At 37.9% G+C, this 24,017-nt stretch overlaps 1 protein-coding gene across 2 annotated transcripts in view; it reads right to left on the bottom strand.

Annotated features, from left to right (window-relative positions):
- The window catches only part of ENPP3 (ectonucleotide pyrophosphatase/phosphodiesterase 3), a 36,467-nt gene extending 13,583 nt beyond the window's left edge, over positions 1-22,884 (bottom strand). The window contains exons 1-16 of one of the 2 annotated variants that reach the window (XM_064413202.1): positions 22,680-22,884; positions 21,515-21,823; positions 18,386-18,464; positions 16,313-16,435; positions 14,938-15,063; positions 13,794-13,854; positions 12,447-12,544; positions 10,052-10,131; positions 9,375-9,494; positions 7,891-8,000; positions 6,439-6,504; positions 5,481-5,553; positions 4,904-5,012; positions 4,622-4,750; positions 3,217-3,248; positions 356-483 (exon numbers count right to left, since the gene is read on the bottom strand). In XM_064413202.1, the coding sequence (XP_064269272.1) occupies positions 356-483; positions 3,217-3,248; positions 4,622-4,750; positions 4,904-5,012; positions 5,481-5,553; positions 6,439-6,504; positions 7,891-8,000; positions 9,375-9,494; positions 10,052-10,131; positions 12,447-12,544; positions 13,794-13,854; positions 14,938-15,063; positions 16,313-16,435; positions 18,386-18,464; positions 21,515-21,631 (1,451 nt within the window). In that variant the 5' untranslated portion in view covers positions 21,632-21,823; positions 22,680-22,884. The remainder of the gene's footprint in view (positions 1-355; positions 484-3,216; positions 3,249-4,621; positions 4,751-4,903; positions 5,013-5,480; positions 5,554-6,438; positions 6,505-7,890; positions 8,001-9,374; positions 9,495-10,051; positions 10,132-12,446; positions 12,545-13,793; positions 13,855-14,937; positions 15,064-16,312; positions 16,436-18,385; positions 18,465-21,514; positions 21,824-22,679) is intronic. The other variant, XM_064413203.1, reaches the window with a different exon arrangement.
- Positions 22,885-24,017: the final 1,133 nt, after the last annotated feature.

The following is a 24,017-nucleotide window of genomic DNA, read 5'->3' as shown; positions in this document are numbered from 1 at the left end:
TGCTAAGACACATAGAAAAGTAAAGAGATAGTCACTCCATACCAATTCAATGCACAATTTAAAGTACAGGTATCCTGTTTTCAGAGGCCCAAGAACATTTGAACACAGTTTAAAATAGGGTGATTATAAGATACTTTTTTCATGTGCACATTTCTTTTTTGTGCGTCCAGGACAATTATTTGGTTTCACCAAAACAACCATGTTTCCTTTTTACACACAGTATGATTTTAACTGTAACAAACATGGAAATGTAACAAGTCTAAAGCAAAACAGGAAATGAAGCACCTGTGAAGGAAATTAAAAGGATGAGAGTGGGATGAAAAAAACAGCATAGCAATCACACAAATTATGTTACCTCACAGCCAGCCATTGTCGATCCACCAAAAGATGAACTTTATCAATACGAATGTTGTTAGCATAGTGGAATCGTTTGGGCAAGTCAGGGGTCAGGTAAGGCTTAAAGTGCTGAGGGGATCTTCTGCACTGTGAAAGAGGAAAGAGTCCAGTCACGAGTTGTGCTCAGTTTCAAAAACCCACCCATCATTCAAAATTATCACAAATATCTTAGTGATAGGAATGCAAGCACAAAGCCCATTATTCACAGATAGCTCCTCGGATGACCTGCAGATGTCATTTTTGGCCCCAGAAGCAATACAAGGAAAAGCTATACTTTTTTGGAACTCTTTGAAAATAGACTACATACAATTTGTATATCCAGTGTACAGATACTGTGGTAAAAGTACATCTAAGGCTTAAAGTCACTCAGTAGAACTGTTTAGTCTATGTTAGTCTATATTTCCGTACTAATGCTATTGGCAACTCGGTAAGATTACACTTCACAAGAGAAAGTTCCCTGGCAGTTTATTTCTGCCACCTTCTGTTACTTTACCATTCAATAAACAACAAAGCAAGCCAAGTATACACAATTTAGCACAGTCTAGGGTTTTAGCTGCAAGCCTGAACATGTAAATGTCCTTTGCTCAGCTGTTAGCTAAAGGTCTTAGCTTTTACGCCCCCATTTAGTGTGTTCATATAACTGCTGCATTAGTAGGCGTGCCATGGAATAGCTTGGAGTTGTGAGCCTAATGATAACCATATGACATACTGCAAAGACTTAATTACATATGGCCATTAGAAGCCATTCCAGCTGGCTGCAAGCATCATGGCAAAGTTTCAGACATGTTGCTCCAGATCAGGAATCCAGCACTGGGATAAGCCAGAATATCTAAAATGCTAAAGTAAGAGCTGGTAGGAAGCTGGGTAGGCCACAGAAGTGGACCTGTTTTACCACACAGGCTGTGCAAACTACACTATGTTTGGAGTCTGGTCTGACATCTTCTCTTCTAAATACTAGAATTGTATGCTCTAAACAGGATACAGACTTTGACATGTGACATGGGAGTAACTGTGCCTCAGTAGTCATCAAAGAAGAACAGAAGAATCCAGGAACATGAAAAATAAGGATTCCGTGGGTTTGCTAGCCCAGAAGAAGGGGTCTAATTAAAAGGAAAAATAGAGGAAATCAGCATACGACTTATGTCCATTCATTAGCAATAAATATAAAACCCACAACTCTCTTCTCTGCAAAAACTCCTCATTTTAATAACTTGACAGGGACAAGATACACCAACCATTTATGAAGAGGAAAGGAAAGAGGGCATGTCCTAGTACCAGACTATTCCCATAAGGCACAAGACGTCACATCTCTGTAACGATTAGCAGTAGCAGTTTCAGCTGAGGTTGAGAACATGCAGATTGTGATATTCCCCTCACACCGATGCTCTTTGATGCAACAGACTCTGCATCATACAGCGAGGCAGGGGGTGTAGCACTGAGAAAGCTCCTTCAGCTATTCCCAGCCATTGATCCTACTCAATAGGTTAACGGGAGACCTCTAGTGGAGATTTATCGGAAACGTATCCATTTGGGAGCCCAGGATTTTGGCAAACTGAGAGCATTTTTATAAAGGTACCGCAACACCTGTCTACTGCTTAGCACAAGACAAGCCACAGAATAGAAAACAAAATGGCAATGAAGAAAACAAGGGGAATTTATGACAGCACACTGAGAGCAAGCAGTTTAAATGTTTAACTCGGTATAAATTGTAAAAGGAAAGAAATACAGAAAGACAACTGTCCTACAACTTTTTTAGTTTGGCCAGCACATTCATCCCACATGTATTAATGTATATCTTGAAAACTACAAAAAAGTGACAGAGACTGAATTATCTGTCTAAAAAAGTATAAGGAAAGAGAAAAGAACCATGCACTATGACATCACCCTTTAGTAAAAGAAATAGGTTTGGTCTTTTTTTGTTTTGCACTCTGTTCTGCACTTCTTTGTTTGTATCCTTCAAAACTCAGCTGTCAAAGTGTGCCCACATGGGAGACACAGGCAAGCTTGGACCTGCCCTCAAGTGCTGAATCCATTCAGCACGGCTCAGTTCAAGCAGAACTACCAGTACGGGTCCCTGTCATGGTGCAGCATACATAAAAGCACTGCAACTATTTCAGTGATATGTCAAAAGATCCTAAGAGTCATACTGCCTGATGCCAAAGGCCCATCTTGCCTAGTACTCTGTTTCAAATCAGACCTCCAAAATTCCTAGAATCAGACACTTAGAGAAAGTGTGTAAAAACAAGCCAAGTATTGAATGAAGTTTCTTTCTCATACCTGCTTAGTTTCTTCTAGGCTTCAGGGACTTTTTGTCAGATCTTCCTTGTGGATCAGGTCTAAAAGCCCTGCAGTGCTGTCCTGCATTAATGTGTCCCCCCCACCCTTCTACTTATATTTCCAGCCTCTACAACACTTTGTGGCAATGTACTCTATGATGTCATTATCTCTTGTGTGGAAAAGTTACTTCAGCTTAGCCTGAGTGCAGCACTTGTGTTCCAGTGCTAACAGATGCCTATTGTCTAAAGCATGTCTGTGCTGTATTCTCTTCTATCATGAAGATATACCCAAGTTTCTGTCCCTGAAGCCAGACTCTTCTCTTTCAAAGTGAAGTACAGAACAATTTTCTCTGAACAGAGATTCCTTATGGCAAACCTTTGTACATCATCTTTCAACAACTTTGAGAATTGCCTCCCAAGGTACCCTGGAGTCAGTACACTATTTAAATTGGCACCATAGTCTCTTTTTTTTACAAACTGTGTTTTTTCCTCAGATTCCTATTAAGAGTAGCTATGAGTAAAAGTTATGAGAATATTTACTCACTGTGAGGTTTTTAACGATTCCATCTGAGTCAACTGTTAAAAGAAAAGATGAATTAATGTACATTTGAACGGCTGAAGGACAAAGCCTCATGAGAAAAACTTAAACATGCTTTTTTGTATATAAAGTTGTTTTTCTTTATTAGCTTGTGAAGATAGTGGCATTCCTTCCACAGGCAGGAATGTTATGTTTCCAATGGTAACTGCCTTTAGGTGTGCCTGTGGAAGTAACTAGAACACTAGAGCTTTGGATACGTCAAGACAGACTGTAGAAAACTGCCATGGTGATGACTGCCTATACCTAAAGCTGACAAATCCTCAGACCCAAGGTTTTTTCTCTTATCTAACCTCTGGTTGAAGTCCAACCTTTTTTTCATTGAACAGAACCTGGAGAAGTTGTCTTATCTTTTGCTTCCAGCAACAGTCACAGAGGAAATTTCAGTCTATCTTGATATTTTCACCTTGCACATTTTGAAAGAGTAGTTTAACCATTTGACATTAACTTTCTAAAAAGAAAATCTGAGCACTTTAGGGAAGAAAAATTCCTACAGAAAAATCTAAGACTATTAGAGGAAATGAGTCAACAATTTTATTGAGATTGAGACACAGAAAAACCATGAGTATTCTTTCCTCAGCTCATTACTCTGATTTTGTATGCCTTAAACCAATGAAAGTCTGCTTTATATCATATAAATAGTGTGCCTTCAAACATAAGTACAATTATAAAATATGAATAAAAAGTACAGTGGGATCCCAGCTCTTATTTGCAACCTGCAACAACTATCCCTTTTACAATACTTTACAAATTCTTTGAAGTCAATAAATAGAGCATTTCCACAATTTTATCTCTGGTTCTGGGAAAGTTCTAGGATTTTTCTTCCAGTCTGGTAGCATGGTATCTATTTCAAGTCAGAGTCAGCTCAAATAGTTTCCATTTTCTGTTCTTTTGAGATACTAGCTAAAGGGCTTAACCAAGGCTTAGATTCCACTGTGCTAAGGTTCAGACTCTGTAACTTTGTACACACAGAAATATTCATTACTTCAAAAAGACTGACTCTGCCAATGTTGCACAAGAAATCTGTGAAGAGCAATGCACTTATGAAAGACCTGAATTCCAGCTAAAAAAAAAAAAAAATACTACCTTTACTTCATTTTTCCATGTCAAGAAAATGCAAATTAGAGTTTTCAACAATCTTTTCTAAACTTCAAATTCATCTAAAGTGGTCATTCTTCAAAAAAAAAAAAAATCCTGAACAACTTCCATGGATGTTGAAGCCAAATTAAGGGAAACAGACAGCTGCTCACACTGCTGATTACTACTGACTATCCATTTCCTCATTTATTTATTTGTTTGTTTGTTTATTTTCTGCTATATTGATTGCTCAGTCCCAGGATTGGTCCACACTTACAGGTAAAATAGTCCTCTGGAACATTCTTTGCTCGAATGCGAGCTGCAGGCCCAGCATACAGGTAGAAATCCACCTCTTTGAAGTAATTAGTCATATATTCTAACTGCTTGCAGTAGGTCCTCTCCATCCCTAAAGGGCAACATAGAAACAGCACTTTTTCATATGGCAAGGAAGATAAAGTGATTTATAAAATAGATTAACACTACTAAGCCCACATATTTCACACAGGAAGAAAACAGTGACTCAGGAAAGTTAACTTGAAAAAATAAGTATGTACATTACCATGATCAGCTAAAACAATGAGGTTTACACATTTGTGTAGGTTTCTTTGTTTAAGTCCATCCATGAGCATCCCCACTGCTTTATCTGCTGCCTGTAAGGCTTTGATTACCTGTGAGAGATAAACCAGTTACATCTAAGATCCTTAAAGGCTGAACTTTTTGCCATCATGCAAGTAAAAATGTAATAGTTTTGGGTTACAAATTAGTAAACATTGCAGTACAGTGTAGGAATAAATAAAAGACAGCTCTGAGGGTTTGCCAGGCCACATGCCTCTAAATATCACACAGTAATACAATTAAAGTTCAGCCTAAATATAAATATTAATATTTATTCTATTAGTATGATCTGAAATTATTTTGTGCCAGTCTGTTTGGTTAATGGTTCTTTTGATTCACACACAGTGTGGAAATCATAACATTAGCCTCAACCACAAACAAAAGTTCTTAACAAAAAGTCATAAAACAGTCATGGCAATTTTTCATTTACTATCCTTTCCAGGTCTATAAACTGGTTAAGTTCATAGTGCAACAGCATTTTTAGTGAAATTAAGTATAAGAAAAATATAGAAACTACTTACACCAGCACTAACTGGTCCAAATGAATGTCCAGAAGAATCTGGTTCTTCAATATATAAAGTGTATATATCGGGCCTTGAATTAGAAATAAATAAGAATGGAACATTATGAGAATTTAGAGGCAGCACCTAAAGAGAACACTTTGATTAAAAAAAAAAAGTAATATTAAATGACATTTTAAAAGGAATTATAAATAACTTCTTTAAACTTTGATAACAGCCCATACAGCAAATATAATCATTCAACTTCCTCTGAGTTTTGTAATTAATCAGCATGGGCTCTTTTTGAAGTTACAGTTTCAGAAACAATATCCAGTGTCATTAACAGGTAACCAGAAATCTCTCTGGAAAAATTCAAGGTCTCAGACACCAGAGCAAACAATCCTTTTTGAGATGTAAATGGAACTACCACCTGAAAGAGCTCTTCCTGACTAAGCAGTCAGACTCTAGAGAGCATCTCCTAAATGCAAATACATTAGGATTTCATAAGCAAATTGTCAAATAAAATATTTCATTTCTTTACACATCACAAAGTTAACACCACGATCAGCATTGACATTTACTTTTCATCCTGAATTACTTACTGCAATTACTTTCATGTATTTAACCTTTCTTGTGCAATAGCCTTCATATAAAATCTTTCATCCACACATTTAGACTAGCAACTGAATGGTCAATGTTTTCTACAGGACATGCACCAAGAAAAAAGACACAACAAACAAATACAACTCATACAACAGAACATCCTGTTCAGATACATGTTCACTTTTTAATCTTTTGTGCCTACAGTCTTATCATAGCCATGATAAGATATAGAACGGGCTTAAGTTCAGTAAATAATCATGTAAAGTGATGAGGAAGCTTCCATTTTCACAAACACCAACATAAATTTCAATTGTTAAGCATTAAAATCTTTCTAAGCTATAGTCTCACAAAGTAGGTAGATATTACAAGGTGTTACCTCTCAGGCTGGGCATTATCAAGCCACTTCAGTATTCCTGAAATTCTCTCTTCATATGGAATTGACCTGAAAAGGACAAAAAAAAATTATGTCAACAAAACTTTCTGACTAGCACTTCTATTTCCTAGATACAGGGAAAGTGTCCATACTCTAGTCATATAAAAAAGTCACAGATCTGGAGCTAAGAATGATGCATTTTAACGAAGTATAGCAATTCATTTTATTACTCTCATTTTTAATTGAATGTAGGCCACTTTAAGTGGTAAATTAGACAGACTCTGATTCTGCAAACACAAACCTGCATTGGTGGGACTACTCATATATTTAAAAATACATGCAAAAAAGGTATTTTAAGTTGAGGGAATAAACCTGAAATACAAGGTAAAATAATTTTTATTCTTTCCAGCATGTATAAGCCTTGGACTTTCATATTTTAACAGTAAGTAATAATCCCATCAAAGCCTTTGTGAGATCATGCTTTGTTTCCTATGAGAGAATCCAGCCATTAAATAGCTCTGCTTTCCCTCAAAGTCATGCACAAGCTGTATGTTAGTTACTCACAGTACTTAAGTCTTTTCTGAGTACCAAGCCTACACATCACTGCAAAGCCTGTTATGTATAGAGACTTATGGTTCTATGATTGCTTTAGATTATCTTTTTAAGAATCATGGGAAGTACACTGCAATCATCACAACCATCAAAATCTAGAAATAATTTACTAATGTCAATGCCTTCTGTAGCAAAACAAACAAAATGGAAGAAATACACACACAAAAAAAAACCCACAACAAAAATAATGCCACAAAAACTATGAAGGCAATTGGTACTTCACATGTGCAACCTTTGAATGAACTAGAAAAAACTAAACAAGAACTATGATTTGACAGCTGTGTGCACATTATCAAACATGCAAGCAAGACCAGAGGAAATTCAGAGCCCCTCTTCTTTCCCCTAGTTGCTTCCCTTTCTAGCAGTCTCTCTCCAGTAATTTGTCTCCCATAGCATCTTGCCATGGCTCCCTAGTTTGTGTTTGTTGTCTTAGGGTATAGGTTATCTGTTAGCTTATTCTCAAGTGCAAGTATTTTTAGAGTGCTATATAATAGCTGTTGATTTTATGCATGGAAATATGGCAATCAGTGGTGCAGCTTAGCAGTGGCTACTAATCATTTCCAGGATGCTCTCCTAGTGTTTTGCATTTGGCTAAGACTTCTAAACTGTCTAGAAGAGCAGAATGTACAGTACTCTTTGACTTTCTCATTGTGAATCCCCTCAATGGTTTTGAAATTTTCAAGTATTTTTGGTCATTCCATGGCATAACCAGGACAATGTGACATGGTACTTATCTGTCAGACTTGTTTAAAAATCTTATTTCATTTCCTTCAACTGTCACACAGAAGTTTGGGGTTTTGGAGTAATCTGCAGGAATTTAGTAGAAGCTGTATCAGATCTTACCCGTTGTATATGGTGTACAAGGTGGGGTATGTGCCCCCAATTGGAACATCAGAGCCTGGCCAAAAGAAGGTGCCTGCTTTCAAATTTTGGGACATTGCTGTCAGCCAGACCTTTGGGTAAAGATACAAACATATGATTTTCTGCCACAACTGGAGGACTTCAGATCACAAAAGTAGAAATTTGTACTGCAAGCACGCATTTTTCCTTCTCCTTTCACAGTTACCTAAGCCTGGAAACCATGATGTTGTCATTTCCTGAGTATTCTCAGCACAGAAAAAAACATATAGGTATTTCTAGAAATGACAGTGGGCAGTGATCCTTATTCCTGTGGCAAAGCTTAGGATCATGAAGATGGAAGAAGCTGCCTTAGGGATATTCAGACTTGGCATTAGGAAACATTTTATTACACATATAACAATGGAACAGGTTTCCTAGAGAGGTTGTTGCTGTCCTACAACAGCAGTGTAGGACAGCAACAGTGTCTGCCAGTGTTTACGAGGCATTTGGACAACACCTTTAAAAAATGTGATCTAATGTTTGGGCAGCCCAGAGTTGGTCAGGCAGCTGGACTAGATGATAACTGTAAGTCCATTCCAACTGAAATATTCTATTCTATTAGTTTCATTTTGTTGTGTATCTATTTCTATTTCAGATATAGATTCTAATTATATGATTTTATTATAAGAGGGCATATTTCTATTAATCCTAAAAAGGGCAGTTCTGGTTGTGTTACAAACCTGATGGAATCGTTCAGGAAAAAAGCCAGTACCAAAATCTAGGTATTTGACCATATTATAAACATCACTACACAGACACAGACAAAAACAAACACATATAAATGTATATTAAGTAACTACTACATAATATTATTCATACTACATATTGCACTTATTTAGGGGTGTTTCTGGCACCATTATTAGAGCTTGATATTTCTAGGAAATTAATAATATTAAACATAACCATAGGTACAATTCAGGGTTGTTGTGAAATGTGCCATACATTATATACAATTGACTTTTTTTCATAAATGAAGCTCCTTGCTACTCCCTTCCTCACTTTTAAATGCCTGGACATTTTCAAATAGATATGTGTAAATAGATGCAATTTGGAAACCAATTTCATTTTGTAGCAAGTCATCAAAAGACAAGCAATAAAAATACCCAAAATCAAATCATACTGAAAATTTACTGTGGCTCCCTGTGGCAAGAAACCCATTCCAGTACTAGATTAAATATTTCAGCCTTTTTTTACTAACTGCCACATAAAGTGCATAGTTTAAGTCTCAGAATTTTTATTTTAAGAGTCCTTTTATTTTCATAACAAGCAAACTCTTTTGTAGGCAGCCTATAATATGAAGCCTACAGGTTACCTAGTACTTTCTGCAAAAATATTGCACAATTTTTAATTTTATTCCCTTTTTGTGTTGTTTTATGATATGACACAAACCACCCTGGACATAAATACTGTATGACAAGCAAACTTACTGGTTGTCCTTTCCACCATGCAGGTTTGAATTTTTCCTCCCCTGAAAGTGAGAAATGCGCATTCAAGCCTACATCATACATGTTGTTATCAATGATACCATGAGATTCTGGATACAATCCCTGTAAAATGAGAATAAACAAAATAAAACGCTTAGTCCTGAAATCAAATGGACCCTAAACTATGTTTCAATGCACACTACTACAGTGTTGCAATTTTTATAGAAATTTTTTATCTTAGAAGCAGAACACTTTCCTAATTCACAGAGATCGTCTTCCTGCCAATGAATTCAGCATGCCCATCAAATTCCCTTTTCCATATTTCCTTCCCAGCCCAATTAAAACCTGATGTGCTACAGATTAAGTACCCTGTATGTCCTGTGGCTGCATGTCAGCCGCCAAACCCACCCTAAAAAATGTTATCATCAAAAGGCTGTGTGTCCTCACCCATCCTCACCCGTATCCAATTAAACTGACAAGGATCAGGAATAACCAGCTCACAGACAGCACAGCATGTATAGCCACACAGATCATGCCTGTATGTACCATCTCAGCATCTCTCTCTCTCTCTCTCTGATATCTATAGCATGAGTTCCCATGTCCCACAAAAATACAGGCACCACAAAATCCTTTCTGTGTTATCTAGATAATGAAAAGGAAAAACAAAAATTCTCACTTACTGTGACAATAGTATAGTGGTTTGGAAAGGTTTTTGTAGGGTAAACAGCTCTCATGTATTTTGAATGTGTGCCACATGTTTCTGCAACAGATCAGGGTATTAATATATATTTTCTTTTTTTTTTTTTAATTGAAAACTAACAGTCTTAAAAACAAACAAAAATCACCACTATCAGTTGGCAGATGGAGGAATGTCACTCCAAAACCAAACTCATGCAATCCTGGTGTCTCCTTGTGAGCTAAGCCTACTGTCCCACTGCAGTCAGTGGACCTGGACGCCCAATTCAGGTACCTAAAGCCCAGAGGCCTAAGGTCCTTTCAGAAATCTTAATGATCCTATCTGGCTTTCAGATGCTCCATTTGAGAAACCCTCTGATGTCCAAGACATCTGCATGAAAGCTGACAATTTTGATGCAAATCACTTCAAGATCTGTTTTCTGAGACAGCTACTGAAGACCATGGCACTCTGAAATATACCAAAAACACAGATTAGGGCAACAATTTGTCCCATGGTCCCCTCTGTCTGTTGATTGAGCTGATTTGTCCTCAAGGCTCTTGCACTGTGCTGTGCAGACTATATTAAACATAAAGGCACTGACTTCAATGACCATATAATCATCTCACATGCAGACATCTGCAAGAATATGTCTAAATGCAAGTGTTCTGCCCTGGAGTGAATCCTGCCCCAGGTGTCCTACCTGTATCTCCAAACATTGCATTCATCAATCAAAGGCTTTCAGCACACAAATATCTGTAATGTCTAAATCCACTGTAAGATTCAACTTATTTACCCACAAAACAAATGCATGAAGACTGGAAGATGCTTTAATGATGTTTGTACATCTAACTCACATGGACAAAGTTCTATATTAAGCTGTAACCAGATGATTATTTCATTCGTGATCAAACACACTTTATTCATTGATGCAGAGCATTTCAGCCAAAGAACAGAAGCTGATTTTAACTAAGCAACCAAAACAATGAAAGTGTGACATTTCCAACAAAACTGTTCCAATGTGATACAGAAGAAAAAAAAAGGCTTAAAGAGTCTTTGAAGAATGACTGAATAATTGAAAAATCGAAAGATACAAGAAAATCAACAACATTTTTCTATGGATTTCTCTTGCACAATAAAGGATCTATATTCATAATGTACATATTTTATAAGCTTGGTTACCTTTACTGAAAGTTCTAGGTTAAAGGAGTTAATAGAGAGGAAAGAGTTTATGTTACAAATCAACATTACATTTCTTTCTTATGCAAAGAAAGAAATTTCCCTTTCCTGTAGATTTCTGAGAAATATAAGCATGAATGCGCATAAATAATTGCTCAAGTTGACCACAAATGTGAGCAATGCTGAATTAGATGGGTTTTTGTTCAAAGGATTTCCTGGAAACATAGACATAGAATGGTATTCGTTCCTTTAGCCTGTTTGGCATTCCCTTTTCACCTTGTTTCAAAAGACTGGAACTGACTACTGACTTCAACATTCATGACCCCTTCACTGATTCAAGTTCCTTCCAGTCAGAATGATGTCACAGAATAAACAATTAGCCCAAGGAGTCAGGTTTGCACATTAGGTTCAAGCTCAGGTTTCTGGATACTCTCATTACCCTCAAACAAGATTGTTAACTATTTGGTAAATGTGGCACTTCACAACACACATGTGATGTTTTCAATGAGCACAACAGAAACATAATGTAACATACTCAGGACTGATACAAATACTGTCAACTTAGACTATTGCTGCTGAGAAGAAATCACTAAATATGGAGACATTTGTCCAGGTACAAAGTCTAATGATCTCTAAAATATGCAGGAATTCTAATCAAATATGCACTAACAGTCTCAATTTTGAGAGCTTTTTAAAGCACAAGGTAAAGATCTGCAACTTACTCTTCCTCACAAGTATCAGAGATGCTGGAAAATGGTTACTTGAGCCTTACTGCAATAATGTCAACATACTAACATCTTAAAATATCTGACTTGAAAAAAAAAATTCCCCATAATTCAGTGTATTATACTTCAATGTTCCACTCCTTATCAGCTATTTAGCTATTTTTTAATGCAGTACTGAGGGTGCAGGAAATGCTTATCTGTAATTATTTCTAAGTTTTAAAAAGTATTTTAATGTATATTTAAAACTGTGTATTTAATAAAAAGCTGTTGACCAATATTAGAGGCCTTGTTAAAAAAGTCATGTTTGCTGTGCAAATACAAGAAGAAATGCAGAATATATATAATTATATAATAATCAAAAGATACAACTGATGAGAGAGGCCTGATCTGTGATTTTTTTACTGCTGAGCTACAGAAATGCATGACAGTATCAAAAGGGACCAGAGAGGCTGCATGCACACTTTCAAAGAAAACAGTCAAAGACTCTTGGTAACTTACTGAGTTTTTCAATATTTGGCAGCAAAGAACTCCAAGTTTCCAAATATTCTGCTCTAAACCCATCCATTGAAAAAAGGATAAGTGGTGGGAGGGTAAATCTACAAGAAAATATAAATTTATCATCATAAGGAAGCTTGGAGAATTGGTGACATTAATATTTCTAACAATATAAATTCAGCTTTTATAAGCAGGATCTAGAGTATTCATTTGAGTCCCAGAATGAGTAACACAGTGTGAGATGAAGAAATAGTTCAATATTGAGAGAAAATAATAATAATAATCCTTCTGGTAAGAAACCAGAGAAGGAATAAAATACAAGTAATCATTTCAGTGATAATGTTTTAAAAAGTTACATATTTACATCAGGCAGTAATCACTATCCCAGTTTGTTCTTATTAACAGTGATCTTTCAAAAACACAGAAGCACACTAGCATCAATAGTTTGTTTAAAAACAGCCTGCATAAAGCAGCTTACTGATTTGAATCTGAAATTAAATGGATATGTATATTGCAATGTGGGTTATAGCACTTAAAGAAGCTCCTCTCCAATACTTTCCAAGCTTTAGCCTATGAAACTGTGTTACCTCAGCAAGTTATTTGTTAACCTAAAAAGTGTACTTTGATACTTATTTTGGGAGGTGCATGCAGGAACCACAAAGCCACAATGCTAATGGTCTTAATGTTATAATTAAACTAAGTTGGTAGTAAAATAAAATAAAATAATAGATAATGCCACAAATACCATAACCGAACCAGAAATTAATTCATCTTTCTTCAAGGACAACTTTTAAACGTTGCTTCTGTCTAGCCTCTACGAACTATTCTTAAATCCTGCACAAATAGCAAAATTTTTTTCAGCATTTGTAGATCTACATCTATGTCATAGCTATCTTTTAAATACACCTTTCTTTCTGCAAGTAATTGGAGCAAAAATGCCCTGAATAGCCCTGTTGCGTAAAGACTTGCAATCACAGATTCTATCTGCTGTTACAGACTGCATAAGGTGACTTATCTGAGTTGTCAAAGATACAATATGGTAACATAAAATGGACTATGAACAATTTGTGATACATGAACCTTGAGATAACTCTAACAATTTTTCCAGGTCTTTGCTGAATTTCAATCTGAATCTGAACTTATGTACTCTGCTCTAAACGGTAAATGATCAATGAATGACAAAGGTTTTTAAAAGAACAAACATTCCTAGTCACAAACCATTTCTACAGAATATTCCTCAGTGCAGGGACTTTACTCTCCATAAATATGAAAACCTGTTTCAGAACACTGGAGTATTCCTGACCATCACAAAGTTTTTATTTGCTAAGAAGACAAATTCTTTTATCATACCCATCTGGACACTGAGGAGTTTCAACTGACACACATGGTTCTTCTACCCAAGATGTTTCACCTAAAAGGAAAAAAAAAATATTGAGTTAGTACTGAACCCCCCCCACCAACACCACCCAAAAAAGCCGCTACCTGGATGATCTTTTTGAAGCTCTTCCTGTAACATTTTCTGCTTCAACAGAAATCTAGGGCTAAAGACACCTTTACTTTAGAAACAATTTGGTGCAACCTAATTGTTTCAAACCCTGAAAGGACTAATGCTCACAACTGTAAGTCAAAACCAAAGAACATATGCTACACAGAAAAGGAAAATAACAAAATGAAGAAAAAACACTATGAAAGCTTACCCTTTTATTGAGTTTTAAATCAAAAATATTCAAACTGTATCTGGTCCACACTGGGCTACTTATTCCTTTTTCCTTTTCTGGGTACCACTGACACACTTAGAGACAAGCCTAGGGACACCCTTTAGTACTTTTTTTCTTTCTGTATGTTGCAGTTTAACTCCTTTTAGCTTTAATCTGCATTTCGTTAACAACTATAATTCTGCAGGAGTTGCCTCAGATTTATCCCCTCCCACAATGTAAAGGAATTCTGATAACAGATACCATGACACCATCATACTCCTCAAATGTCATTCCTGTAACTTAATTATACCTGCACTATTCTTTATGTGTTAAGCTGGAGCCAGCATGAAACCATTAGCCATGAACAAAGATATCAAAAATTAAGTAAAACATACAAAATCCAATCTAAAACCAGATTTGTAATAAAAGGGATGGGAAATTTTAAACTAGAGATGACTACTACAATATATACTTCAGATTGTCTCCATCTATTTTTGGGGGAAAAAAGAGGGAGTAAAAAGTAAAAAGGAAACAATCCAAAGCCCCCACGTGGTATACTTCTGCAACATCCAAATTATTCTGTCTTTCTCATGAGTGATACAATTCACAGTGTTCTTCAGAAATTGTGCTTTTCACAGTCAAAAATACCAAAATCTTCATCTTAAAACATTCATTTTCCAAAATGCCAGTTAGACTCTGGTCTTGAGAAACAAATTCATCTGCCTTTATATTTTCAATGTTTGCCCATCTATTTCATACAAAAATTTATATGTCAAACTTTTTTTATTTTGAGTTACCTTTGCAAATGCTGTAGTAATTTACACAGCAGTCTTTTTTCTGCAAGCAGTCATCAGAACAAGAACAGTAACTTCCAGGTATTCTTGCCTCACCACAACGGAAATTAGTGCACTTCCAAGACCGGGCTGAAAATTTGAAGGAAAAAACTATTATTCAGTTCATATCATGTGAACTTCTTTGCATGGAAATCCTTCAAACAGGTCAAGAAAAACAAATTGTTATCTATAGGTACTGTTTGAGTTGCTTTAGAAATTTGCTCTGGAAAGAAAACTCAAGATTCCATTTAACGCAAAAAGCCTATTTCTTTGGCCATTGAACAGTAACACAGAGCCATAAAAGAATTTATTTTACAAAGGAATCCCCAAAGTCATCTCCTTCAAAGCCTTCTATCTTTCCCAAAAGATCTAGGGAAAAAAAACCAAACAAACAAAAAACAAAACCAAAAACACACTCCCTATTTCTTTTACAGAGGAGAAAGAGAGGCAAACTGATCTTTTTCACGCTCTTGCACATGAATTCCAGCGGAGAGCAAAAAAAGAAAAAAAAAAAGAGAAGTAAGGGCTGAAGTGGGCAGAAAAAGCAATAAGGCTGAAGAAATACCTGAGCAGCTGCTGGGAAAGCAGAGACAGTAACTGGAGAGGAGCCTGGCCTCAATGCAGAACCAGGCTATTCCCCTGGAAGACAAGTGGACTCCTCCACTCCCAGACACCCACTGACATCTGCATGAGGCTGGAGAGCACAACTGTCTGGGAAACACCCACTTATTTTTAAGTGTGCAAGAGGTACAGGCACAACAGGGCTGCTTCAAGGCCCCTTCTTAAAGATAACACATTATTGCTAATCATGCTCATCTTCAGCTTTTTATGTGCCGTGAAATCTGCATGGCAAGTGCTTTGGTCATACAGGGGTCTGATTTGAGAAAGATACAGGAAGATTTTGTGTCCTGCCAGGTCACCAAGTTACAGCTCTCTAGCCACCTGATTACAGAGGCAGCTTGACTCTGTCACATCCATCTGAACAGGAAGAATAACTTTACTGTCAGAGTGACAGAGCACTGGAAAAGTTGCCCAGAGAGGTTATGGAATCTTCTTTTCTGGAGACATTCAAAAGCCACCTGGACACAAGCCTCAAGAGTGTGCTCTAGGATCTTGCTTGAGAAGGGAGGTTAGACTAGATTACCTCCAGTGGTCCATTCCAACCTTAACTATTCTTTGATTTTGTGATTTTTCTAACATTTCCCTCCCAAGGAAATGTGACATGACTTCTCTGTATCTGCACTAACATGACAATTACCCATTTTCTATTACAATCACATGAAGAAACACATTCAAAATAAAATGGACACCAGTGAGCACTGCCTGGAGGAGAACTTACTTGGCTCCACACAGGTGTCCTCATAGTCCCAGCAGCAGTCCTGACGCTCCTTGCAGCCGCTGTCGCACTGGCAGCCGGGCACATCTTTCCTGTGTGGCTCATTGCACTTGTGTCTGCAGCTGACTGTGGGGAGAAGGCAGCGAGACTGAGTGCTCAGATAACCCTGTCCCAGGTAGGTCAGTTAAACAGACCATGGATATGGGCTGCAGCGAGAGATGTGCTGAATAATTTCCCAAATCTGCTTCCCTAGCCATTTTCCAATATGGTCACCAGCACAAGGGCCAACATGGTGGAAGCAAGGCTGTAGGAATCCCTCTGGGAGCTGAAGGTCTGACAGCTGTTGGGACCATGCTGGCCCACAGCCTGGGACAGGGCTGTTTCTGCAACAGGTCTCTGCAGGACCACTGGCACAGGAGGCAATGCCAGGGTGTCCCACTCTGCCAGCATGAGGAAGAGGAGACTGGCATCTCCCCTGATCATTTCTTGGTCTGAAATAAAAGAGGAAGAGTGATTCCCACTTTGGATGTTCTGTAATAGACCTGCATGGGACAGAAGCTCCCTCAGGGCAGGGTACCAGAGCCATGGGGGCTCCCCAGGGGCAGCTGGGCAGGGACCAGCAAGCAGGAGCCATCCCACCACTCCAGCCTGAAGCAGGAGAGGTGAGCCAGCATGAGGGCAGCCCCCACCACACTGGGCATTTCTATGATGACAGGGACAGGTAAAGGCCAAGCTTTGGCCCGTGGGTGGGACTGGCTCAGCAGGACTCATGGCTGGGCAGGGCAGCACTGTGGCAAGCTGGAGGCCATCCCTGCTGGGTCAGTGCTTGGACAGGGGCAGTGGCCCCTGGGCAGGGTGGGACACCCCAGGGGAATCTCCTTTCCTGGAGACATTCAAAAGCTGTCTGGACACAATTCATAAAGCTTATTGGAGCACTCAGGACTCTGGCAATATCTCTGCTACTTTATTGTTACCATGTCCATTAAAAATCTGTAGGTTGGGCTGTTCTAATTAAAACAAAGAAAAGGGTCCAAATCATGGGTCTGGCATTGAAAGTTGAGACAAGTATTCCTCAGCACAGCTCTGACACCTTTGAGCAGGGTGAATGGACAGCTCTGGTCTCCTGAGGACACCTGAAGAAAACCCCACATCTCCAAAGATCACTTGCAGTTCCGCACCAACCTCCACATGGACAAGCCTTGTATCCACGTTCTCTGCACTCCACTTTGTAGAGCCAATGCAGAGCTAAAATAATTTTCATATTATGAAAAACCAATTATGGTTCCATTTCATCTTATTTCCATGCTATTGGAAGTCTTCAGAAGGGTCTAAGACTTGATGAGCTACTAGGAAAACATGTACATTATGTGTTGATTAGCAATGAGAAATGTGCAATGAGAATATCTCCTTCCAATTTCCTTCCTTGAACTCCTTCAGAAGGGATTACTATTTCTTTGATTCCAAAGGAAGTGTTTTGCTGAATTCACAGTGTCTTGCATTTGTTTGTTCTCACCTAGACTGATCCCCTGACATCCAAACATTACTTTTTGTTTTCTAACTAAAAAATACCATTCCACTGAATCAAGCCACTATCCCCTTTTTACTGTAGCTTTACAGAAACTCAAGTTTTCAAGGAATATTCATAATCAGTTTTAGCATCAGCCTCCTGAATTATGCCAAATACACTGAAGATGATCCAATGATATTTCTTTCACAAAATATTGTTGAATTGCAATAATTGCAATAATATCCTATTATACTATATATAATAGGATAACATATCTCAAATTTTCTGGAAGTGTCAATGTAATAAAACTTTCAATGTGCCATGAAGTAGGTTTCACACATTTGGAAAGATCAGCAATGCACTCGGTGGTTTAGGATAGGTTTTTCAAGTATAGATTGTGAGTGTTCAGTTTTTATACAATCGAACTTGAAAAATGAACTTCGCAAGAACTTTATTTTCACAGGTGGTGACTTTTCACAGATCATTTACATTACACTATAAAAGAGCCTTTGCTGAAAGCCTTTGCCAGATACAGATTGGCAATTATGCTGAAAGTATCATAAACATACCTTGCTCCTGGTTTCCACGGTTGAGTCCTAGTCCTAAACCTAGTCCCAGGGATATAACCACCAGAGCACACAGCAGAACCTGTCACACAGACACAGGGAAACCAACATTCACAACTGTGATAAATTGTTATGTTTATTAGAAATTAACTCTTATTAATATTTCTATGAATGCATGATTTAAGAACTAATCATTTCTCTGAAGTTCTTCATCAAAAAATTGAATCTGAAGATAGGAGAGGCACAATAGTTATAACCTTAGAAGCTGCACTTTTAACCTATGGCCAGTTGTGATGTTGTAACTGGGGAAATCTTTGCTGAAGAAAATAAAGTAGGAAGTAATCAGCGTATTTATCTGTTTTGCATAGGCTTTGCCTGTAAAAATAAAGGCAATCACTTTTATTTATCTTCTGTATTTACCTGATATGATCACAAGGATTTCTTAAGAAATTTAGCTGGACTGAGGCTGCAAGTGTAAAATTTTCACCCACGTGCCAGTTTCTTATCATGTTACCCTGTTAGTAAGATTAGAGGAAATTGGAAGGAGACTAACAGCCCAAGGAAACTCCCTAACAGAAAGCAGCATAACTTTTGGGAGACTCGGGGAGAGCTGAGGAAGCCTCTATCAGCTCAATGACAACTGGCAAATGGCAACTCATGCTGGCTGAAAGGTGCAGTGAAAAGTGACAACCTTCTCAGAGTATTTTGTGATATACGCACTTTCCTCTTCACTAAGATAATCATGGGAAAGAAAATGCATATCACAGAAAAAAATCACCATGAAACAGCCCAGTTTATGTCCCATTTTTGCCTCAGAGTTTTCTTTTGTCTTCTGCCATTTCCAGGAACCAATCGGCTGATTCCTGGAAGTACTAAGGTTAAAAATAAAGTAGAAATGAGAGAGGATTTCTCTCAAGCTCAGTATAAATGTAATGGAACCTCTTATCTGAGACTACAGCAATTTTAAGGAACTGAGAACAACTGCACGTGCATCCCTGATCTTTGCTGCTGCCTGTCCTGCCTTGCAGGTGCTGGGCAGAAATGTGGCAGCAGGGAAGGCTGCTCAGTTCTCAGGTGTGGGTGTACAACTGATTTATTTCTCTGGCAACACCAAATGCTAGCAATGCCATAGTTACTTCCTTCATAACTTCTCCTTCTCAGCTTTACTTTCTTCAAGCTACTTAGTCACATGTTTTTGTACAAATGTACCTCAAAAGGAGTGGAAATGGGATTGGTGAGAGAACTGACTGGATGAGGGAGACGGAGTAAGGATGTGTGGAAAGATTACCCAAACTGGCAGAAATGCTATAGTCCTTTGAAGAGAGACTGCAGGTGTGAAGGCAGCAATTTAATCCTGTGTCCAGTCAGCAGGCTCTGAGAATAAGGGTGTTGGGGTGTTCTTTTGGGCTAGACCAGCAGCCACTCTTTCTGGGCAGGGAGGATAACACTGCCAAGTGTTTCACTGAGCACAGATAAGCCTAATCACCAGGGCATGTACTTTTCACCTCAAAGACACTATGGTTTTACCCTTTATTTTGACTAAAACTCACATTTGTAATTGAAATAAATAGATCCTACTAAATTGAAGTACAAATTAAAATACACCTACTACAGCAACAAACATTCCCACTCCTTCAAATAATAAGACAGCTGAAGTAAAACCCAAAAATTCCTATCAGGTATACAGATAAGATGATGCATTCCTTATAACATTTACACAAACACCCTTGATTTTGGGACGTTCATTCTTAAGGTGAAATAACGTTGGTAGTACCTATTCAAATCCTCAGGTTTTCTAGAGCTAACTTCTATGAATTGTTAGACAATTCAAAATTACAACTACTTATTTTTAGAGAAGTTGTTCCTAGCTCATATGCTTTGTGTGTTGGAGGACTTACTAACAGTGTGACTCCTATTCTCTGCCTAAAGTTTCAGGAAGAAGTTGCCAAGAATGGATTTCATGCATTAGATTTAGCAAAAACATAAATTGTGTGCAATATTAACAGTTTACACCTCCAAAATGTAAACTGTGAATTTTGTATAGGCAGGCATTTGAAAACTAGTGCATCTGAAAGAATGAATACGTTTTGGGATATTTAAGTTTCTACTTTACTCTTCCAAGTACCTCTTGAAGGTATAATTTACTTTCCTTTATAGTTATGCAGTTTTCCCACATTCTTTCTCATGACTCATTTTTAACTGATGACTTCAGGAAAAATATGTCTGTTATTACATCTTCTTTTTTTCACAAATTTTTCACAATTTTCCTCATATTTTATGCAATCCTTGCACAATGCAGCATTAAATAGAAAACTGTACTATGTGAAATTGTTCTGATGACATAGAGCTGAAAAGCTTGACTCTCTTTTTTATAGGGCTGTTTTCAAAATTAAGTAGCAAATTTTTCTAAAATCGGTACTTGTAGTTTTCTCTATATTCCAATTTATAAATGCAAGAGCTTGTGCAAACATATATACATATTGAATGCTTGTTTATATTGTGGTCACAAACAGAAGATACATGAAAATATTATAAAAACTTAACAAAAAGTCTATGCTTTATTGTTTACACGGCAGCTGCATAACTCTTAAAGCCTCAGGGAAGAGGTGAAGAGTTAACACGATATTTGAGATGTGGAACTGACAAAACGTTTCTGTACTGTACAAAACGTAGTTTTTGTACAAAACGTTTCATTAGGCTTTTCTCATGCCTTGATTCCTGAGTGTTTTTTGCCAACGACTTGCCTATAGGTTCAGTTTTGTTAATGACAAATATAAAGATACAAAAGCAAGCAAAAAGAAAGCATGATTGCTTTGGCCACAAGCACATCTGTTTTGAGACAATATTTAAAACAAAGTATCAAAGCAATGTCTTCACTATGCAAAAGAACTGTCAGGTTAATGAAGCACAACAAAAACTGGCAGTAAAAAAAATTGCTTCAAAGGTACCAGAAGAACTTTAGAAATGTGCCAGAGAACTAGTGCTGTTTCAGTGACACACTCATGCAGTAAAATTTTAACTACCAATTACTAAGCTACCCCGAATGCTTATACTCATACAACGAAACTTCAAAAAATCCTGCAGATTTGAGAATTGTTAAAGTAGCAGCCCTGAAGAGCAGCACCTACTTACAGCACAGATGACTTTGTATTTCAAGACAGTTTTTTGCTTCACATACTCTTCTGATTTTAAAGATATCTCCTCTGAATATCCTCTGTGATCCTTGCTTATGCCATCCTCAAGCTCCATTTTGTCGAGATCTCCCACTCGTCTGCGTCTTCTGCCTTCCTCAGCCCCCCAGCTGTGTTAGCCGCGAGTGAGATGCTACTTCTTCAAGAGTACTTTGCTCATGGGTCTTTTTATGAGATCTCAGCTCTTGCATCCGTGTTAGGCTTGCAGGAAGCCAAAGCAAGCAGGAAAACTGCTCTGAAAGGTCAAAGGCTGAAAAACATTTATCTGTGTTCAGGGAACCTGACTGTTCAAGATAAGAACAGCATTAGGCAAACACTTAAGTGAAGATTAGAATTAAAGTGTTGCTAAGCAATAAAATGCTAAAATACTCAAGTACTCAACTATTTGGTTAAAAGCTTGTCATCCAGGGAATTTATCCTCAAAGAAAGTGTTAAGTATACGAAACCAGTATGAAAGGAGATGGTTTCTTATTTCGTGTTCTGTGTCACGCCTATGTATTCAGATCCCTTTCCTTATTTAGCATCAGATGATTTCTCCCTGTTAGTTTCAATCCATTTTTGTCTCAACTTCTTTCCCCTTCTTACAGTTTTTTTTTCCCAGCACTTATAACTGTGTTAATTAAAAACAAATTGTATACAGCCAAATCAAATTCAATAAAAAACTAAAAGGTTTTGTTTAAGCATAATTTAAAATCTATTTGTCTACTGGAAGACAAAATTTAAAATCTATAAGTCTATTGGAAGGATTGGCTGTTCTGAAAATATACCTTCATAGCCTACTAGGACTATGATGAATTTGTAACTATTCAGATGTTGATCTGATTCTAAATTTGAGCATCACATGATGCTGTTACTTATAATAATTAAATTTATAATGTTTATAATTATATTTTTTAAAAATCCAAAGCATGAATCTATACAAGCTGATGTGAAGAAAATTAACTCCACTGCAACCCAAATTAGTAATCTCTTTATTCTATACAATTTGTGTTATGCTTAAGTCCCACATTATCCAGTACATCCCCATTAATCTCTCACACACATACACATCATCATCCTTTAATTAACAGACGGATATCATTCCCTTACTCTACAAAATATTTTACCCCTGTAAAATGCCCATTGAGTTCCCTTCTTCCATGATCAGGGTTCCATCTCTTGTGGTTATTGCTCAGGACAGGAGGTGTGTTGTGCAGAGCTACTGGTTACCAAATTCTTGCAGGAATTCTTGTGAGGCTTGCCCTCTGTTCAGATGACTTCTGCTATAATGTTTCCCATAGAACAGGCAACTCAAGCAATGAGTTACAACACTTAAATTGCATCCACTTCAATTTCCTCACCTGGGCCCCTTGAAGGGGGCTATAAGGTTCCTTAATTAACTTAATTAGCTTAATTAACTTAATTAACTCCTTCTCTTACCATACTGGTATGGACTTACCCCCAGGTTGCAGACTTTCCCTTGGTTGGAAAGCTGCTCTGCAGAAGAAGACCTTAGGGTGTTGGTCAACAGCAGCTGGATGTGAGCCAGCTGTGCCCAGGTAGCCAAGAAGGCCAGTGGCATCCTGGCCAGAATCAGCAACAGAATGGCCAGCAGGAGAGGGCAGTGATCATCCCCCTGCACTCAGCACTGGTGAGGCCACACCTCCAGTGCCGTGTCCAGTTTTGGGCCCCTCACTATAAGAAAGACATCTCTGGAAAGTGACCAGAGAAGGGCAGTGGAGCTGGGGAAGGGTCTGAACACAAGTCTTATGAGAAATGACTAGGGCAGCTGGAGGTGTTTAACTTGGAAAAAAGTAGGCTTAGGAAGGAAATTTATCTCTCTGCAGCTACTGAAAAGAGGTTGTAGCCAGGTGGGCTCTTCTTCCAGGTTACAAGTAACAGTACAAGAGGAAAAGGCCTTAGGTTGCTCTTAGGAAAAATTTCTTCCTCGAAAGTATTGTCAAGCATTGGGGCATGGCTGAGTCACCATCCTTGCAGGTATTTAAGACATGTACATGTGGTGCTTAGGGACATGATTTAATGGTGGACTTAGCAGTCTTCTCCAACCTAAATGATTCTACAGTTCTATTATTCAGAGGTGTAACTGCTCCACTATGGACATACCCAAGCCTCAGACACTTTGGGGTATATGTGCTCCAGCCTGGTGTTAATCAGAGCTCACAGCCCCTTCAACCTGAGTTCAGACTATAGTTACAACATGCCTACAGCAGTACAGAAACAGCAGCAATGACCAGGCCATCTGTCAGCCCAGGCACGTGGCCAGTAGTGTTACCAAAATGTTTCTAGGCACAGGAAAGTGGGATGATAAGCACTACGGCATATGGCAACCACAAGCAGTCACTCCATTCTAATATAGAGCAAAGCAAGCAGGTCCTCCGGTGACAGCAGCTGGCTGCCAATAAACAGCTCAAACAGCTGTAAATCCAGTGGAGTGCATTCCTATC

Source organism: Passer domesticus, chromosome 3, assembly GCF_036417665.1.
Source record: "Passer domesticus isolate bPasDom1 chromosome 3, bPasDom1.hap1, whole genome shotgun sequence".
Taxonomy (NCBI): Eukaryota; Metazoa; Chordata; class Aves; order Passeriformes; family Passeridae; genus Passer; species Passer domesticus.
The sequence above is the reverse complement of the archived record's forward strand: the minus strand, read 5'-3'. Positions and strand labels throughout refer to the sequence as shown.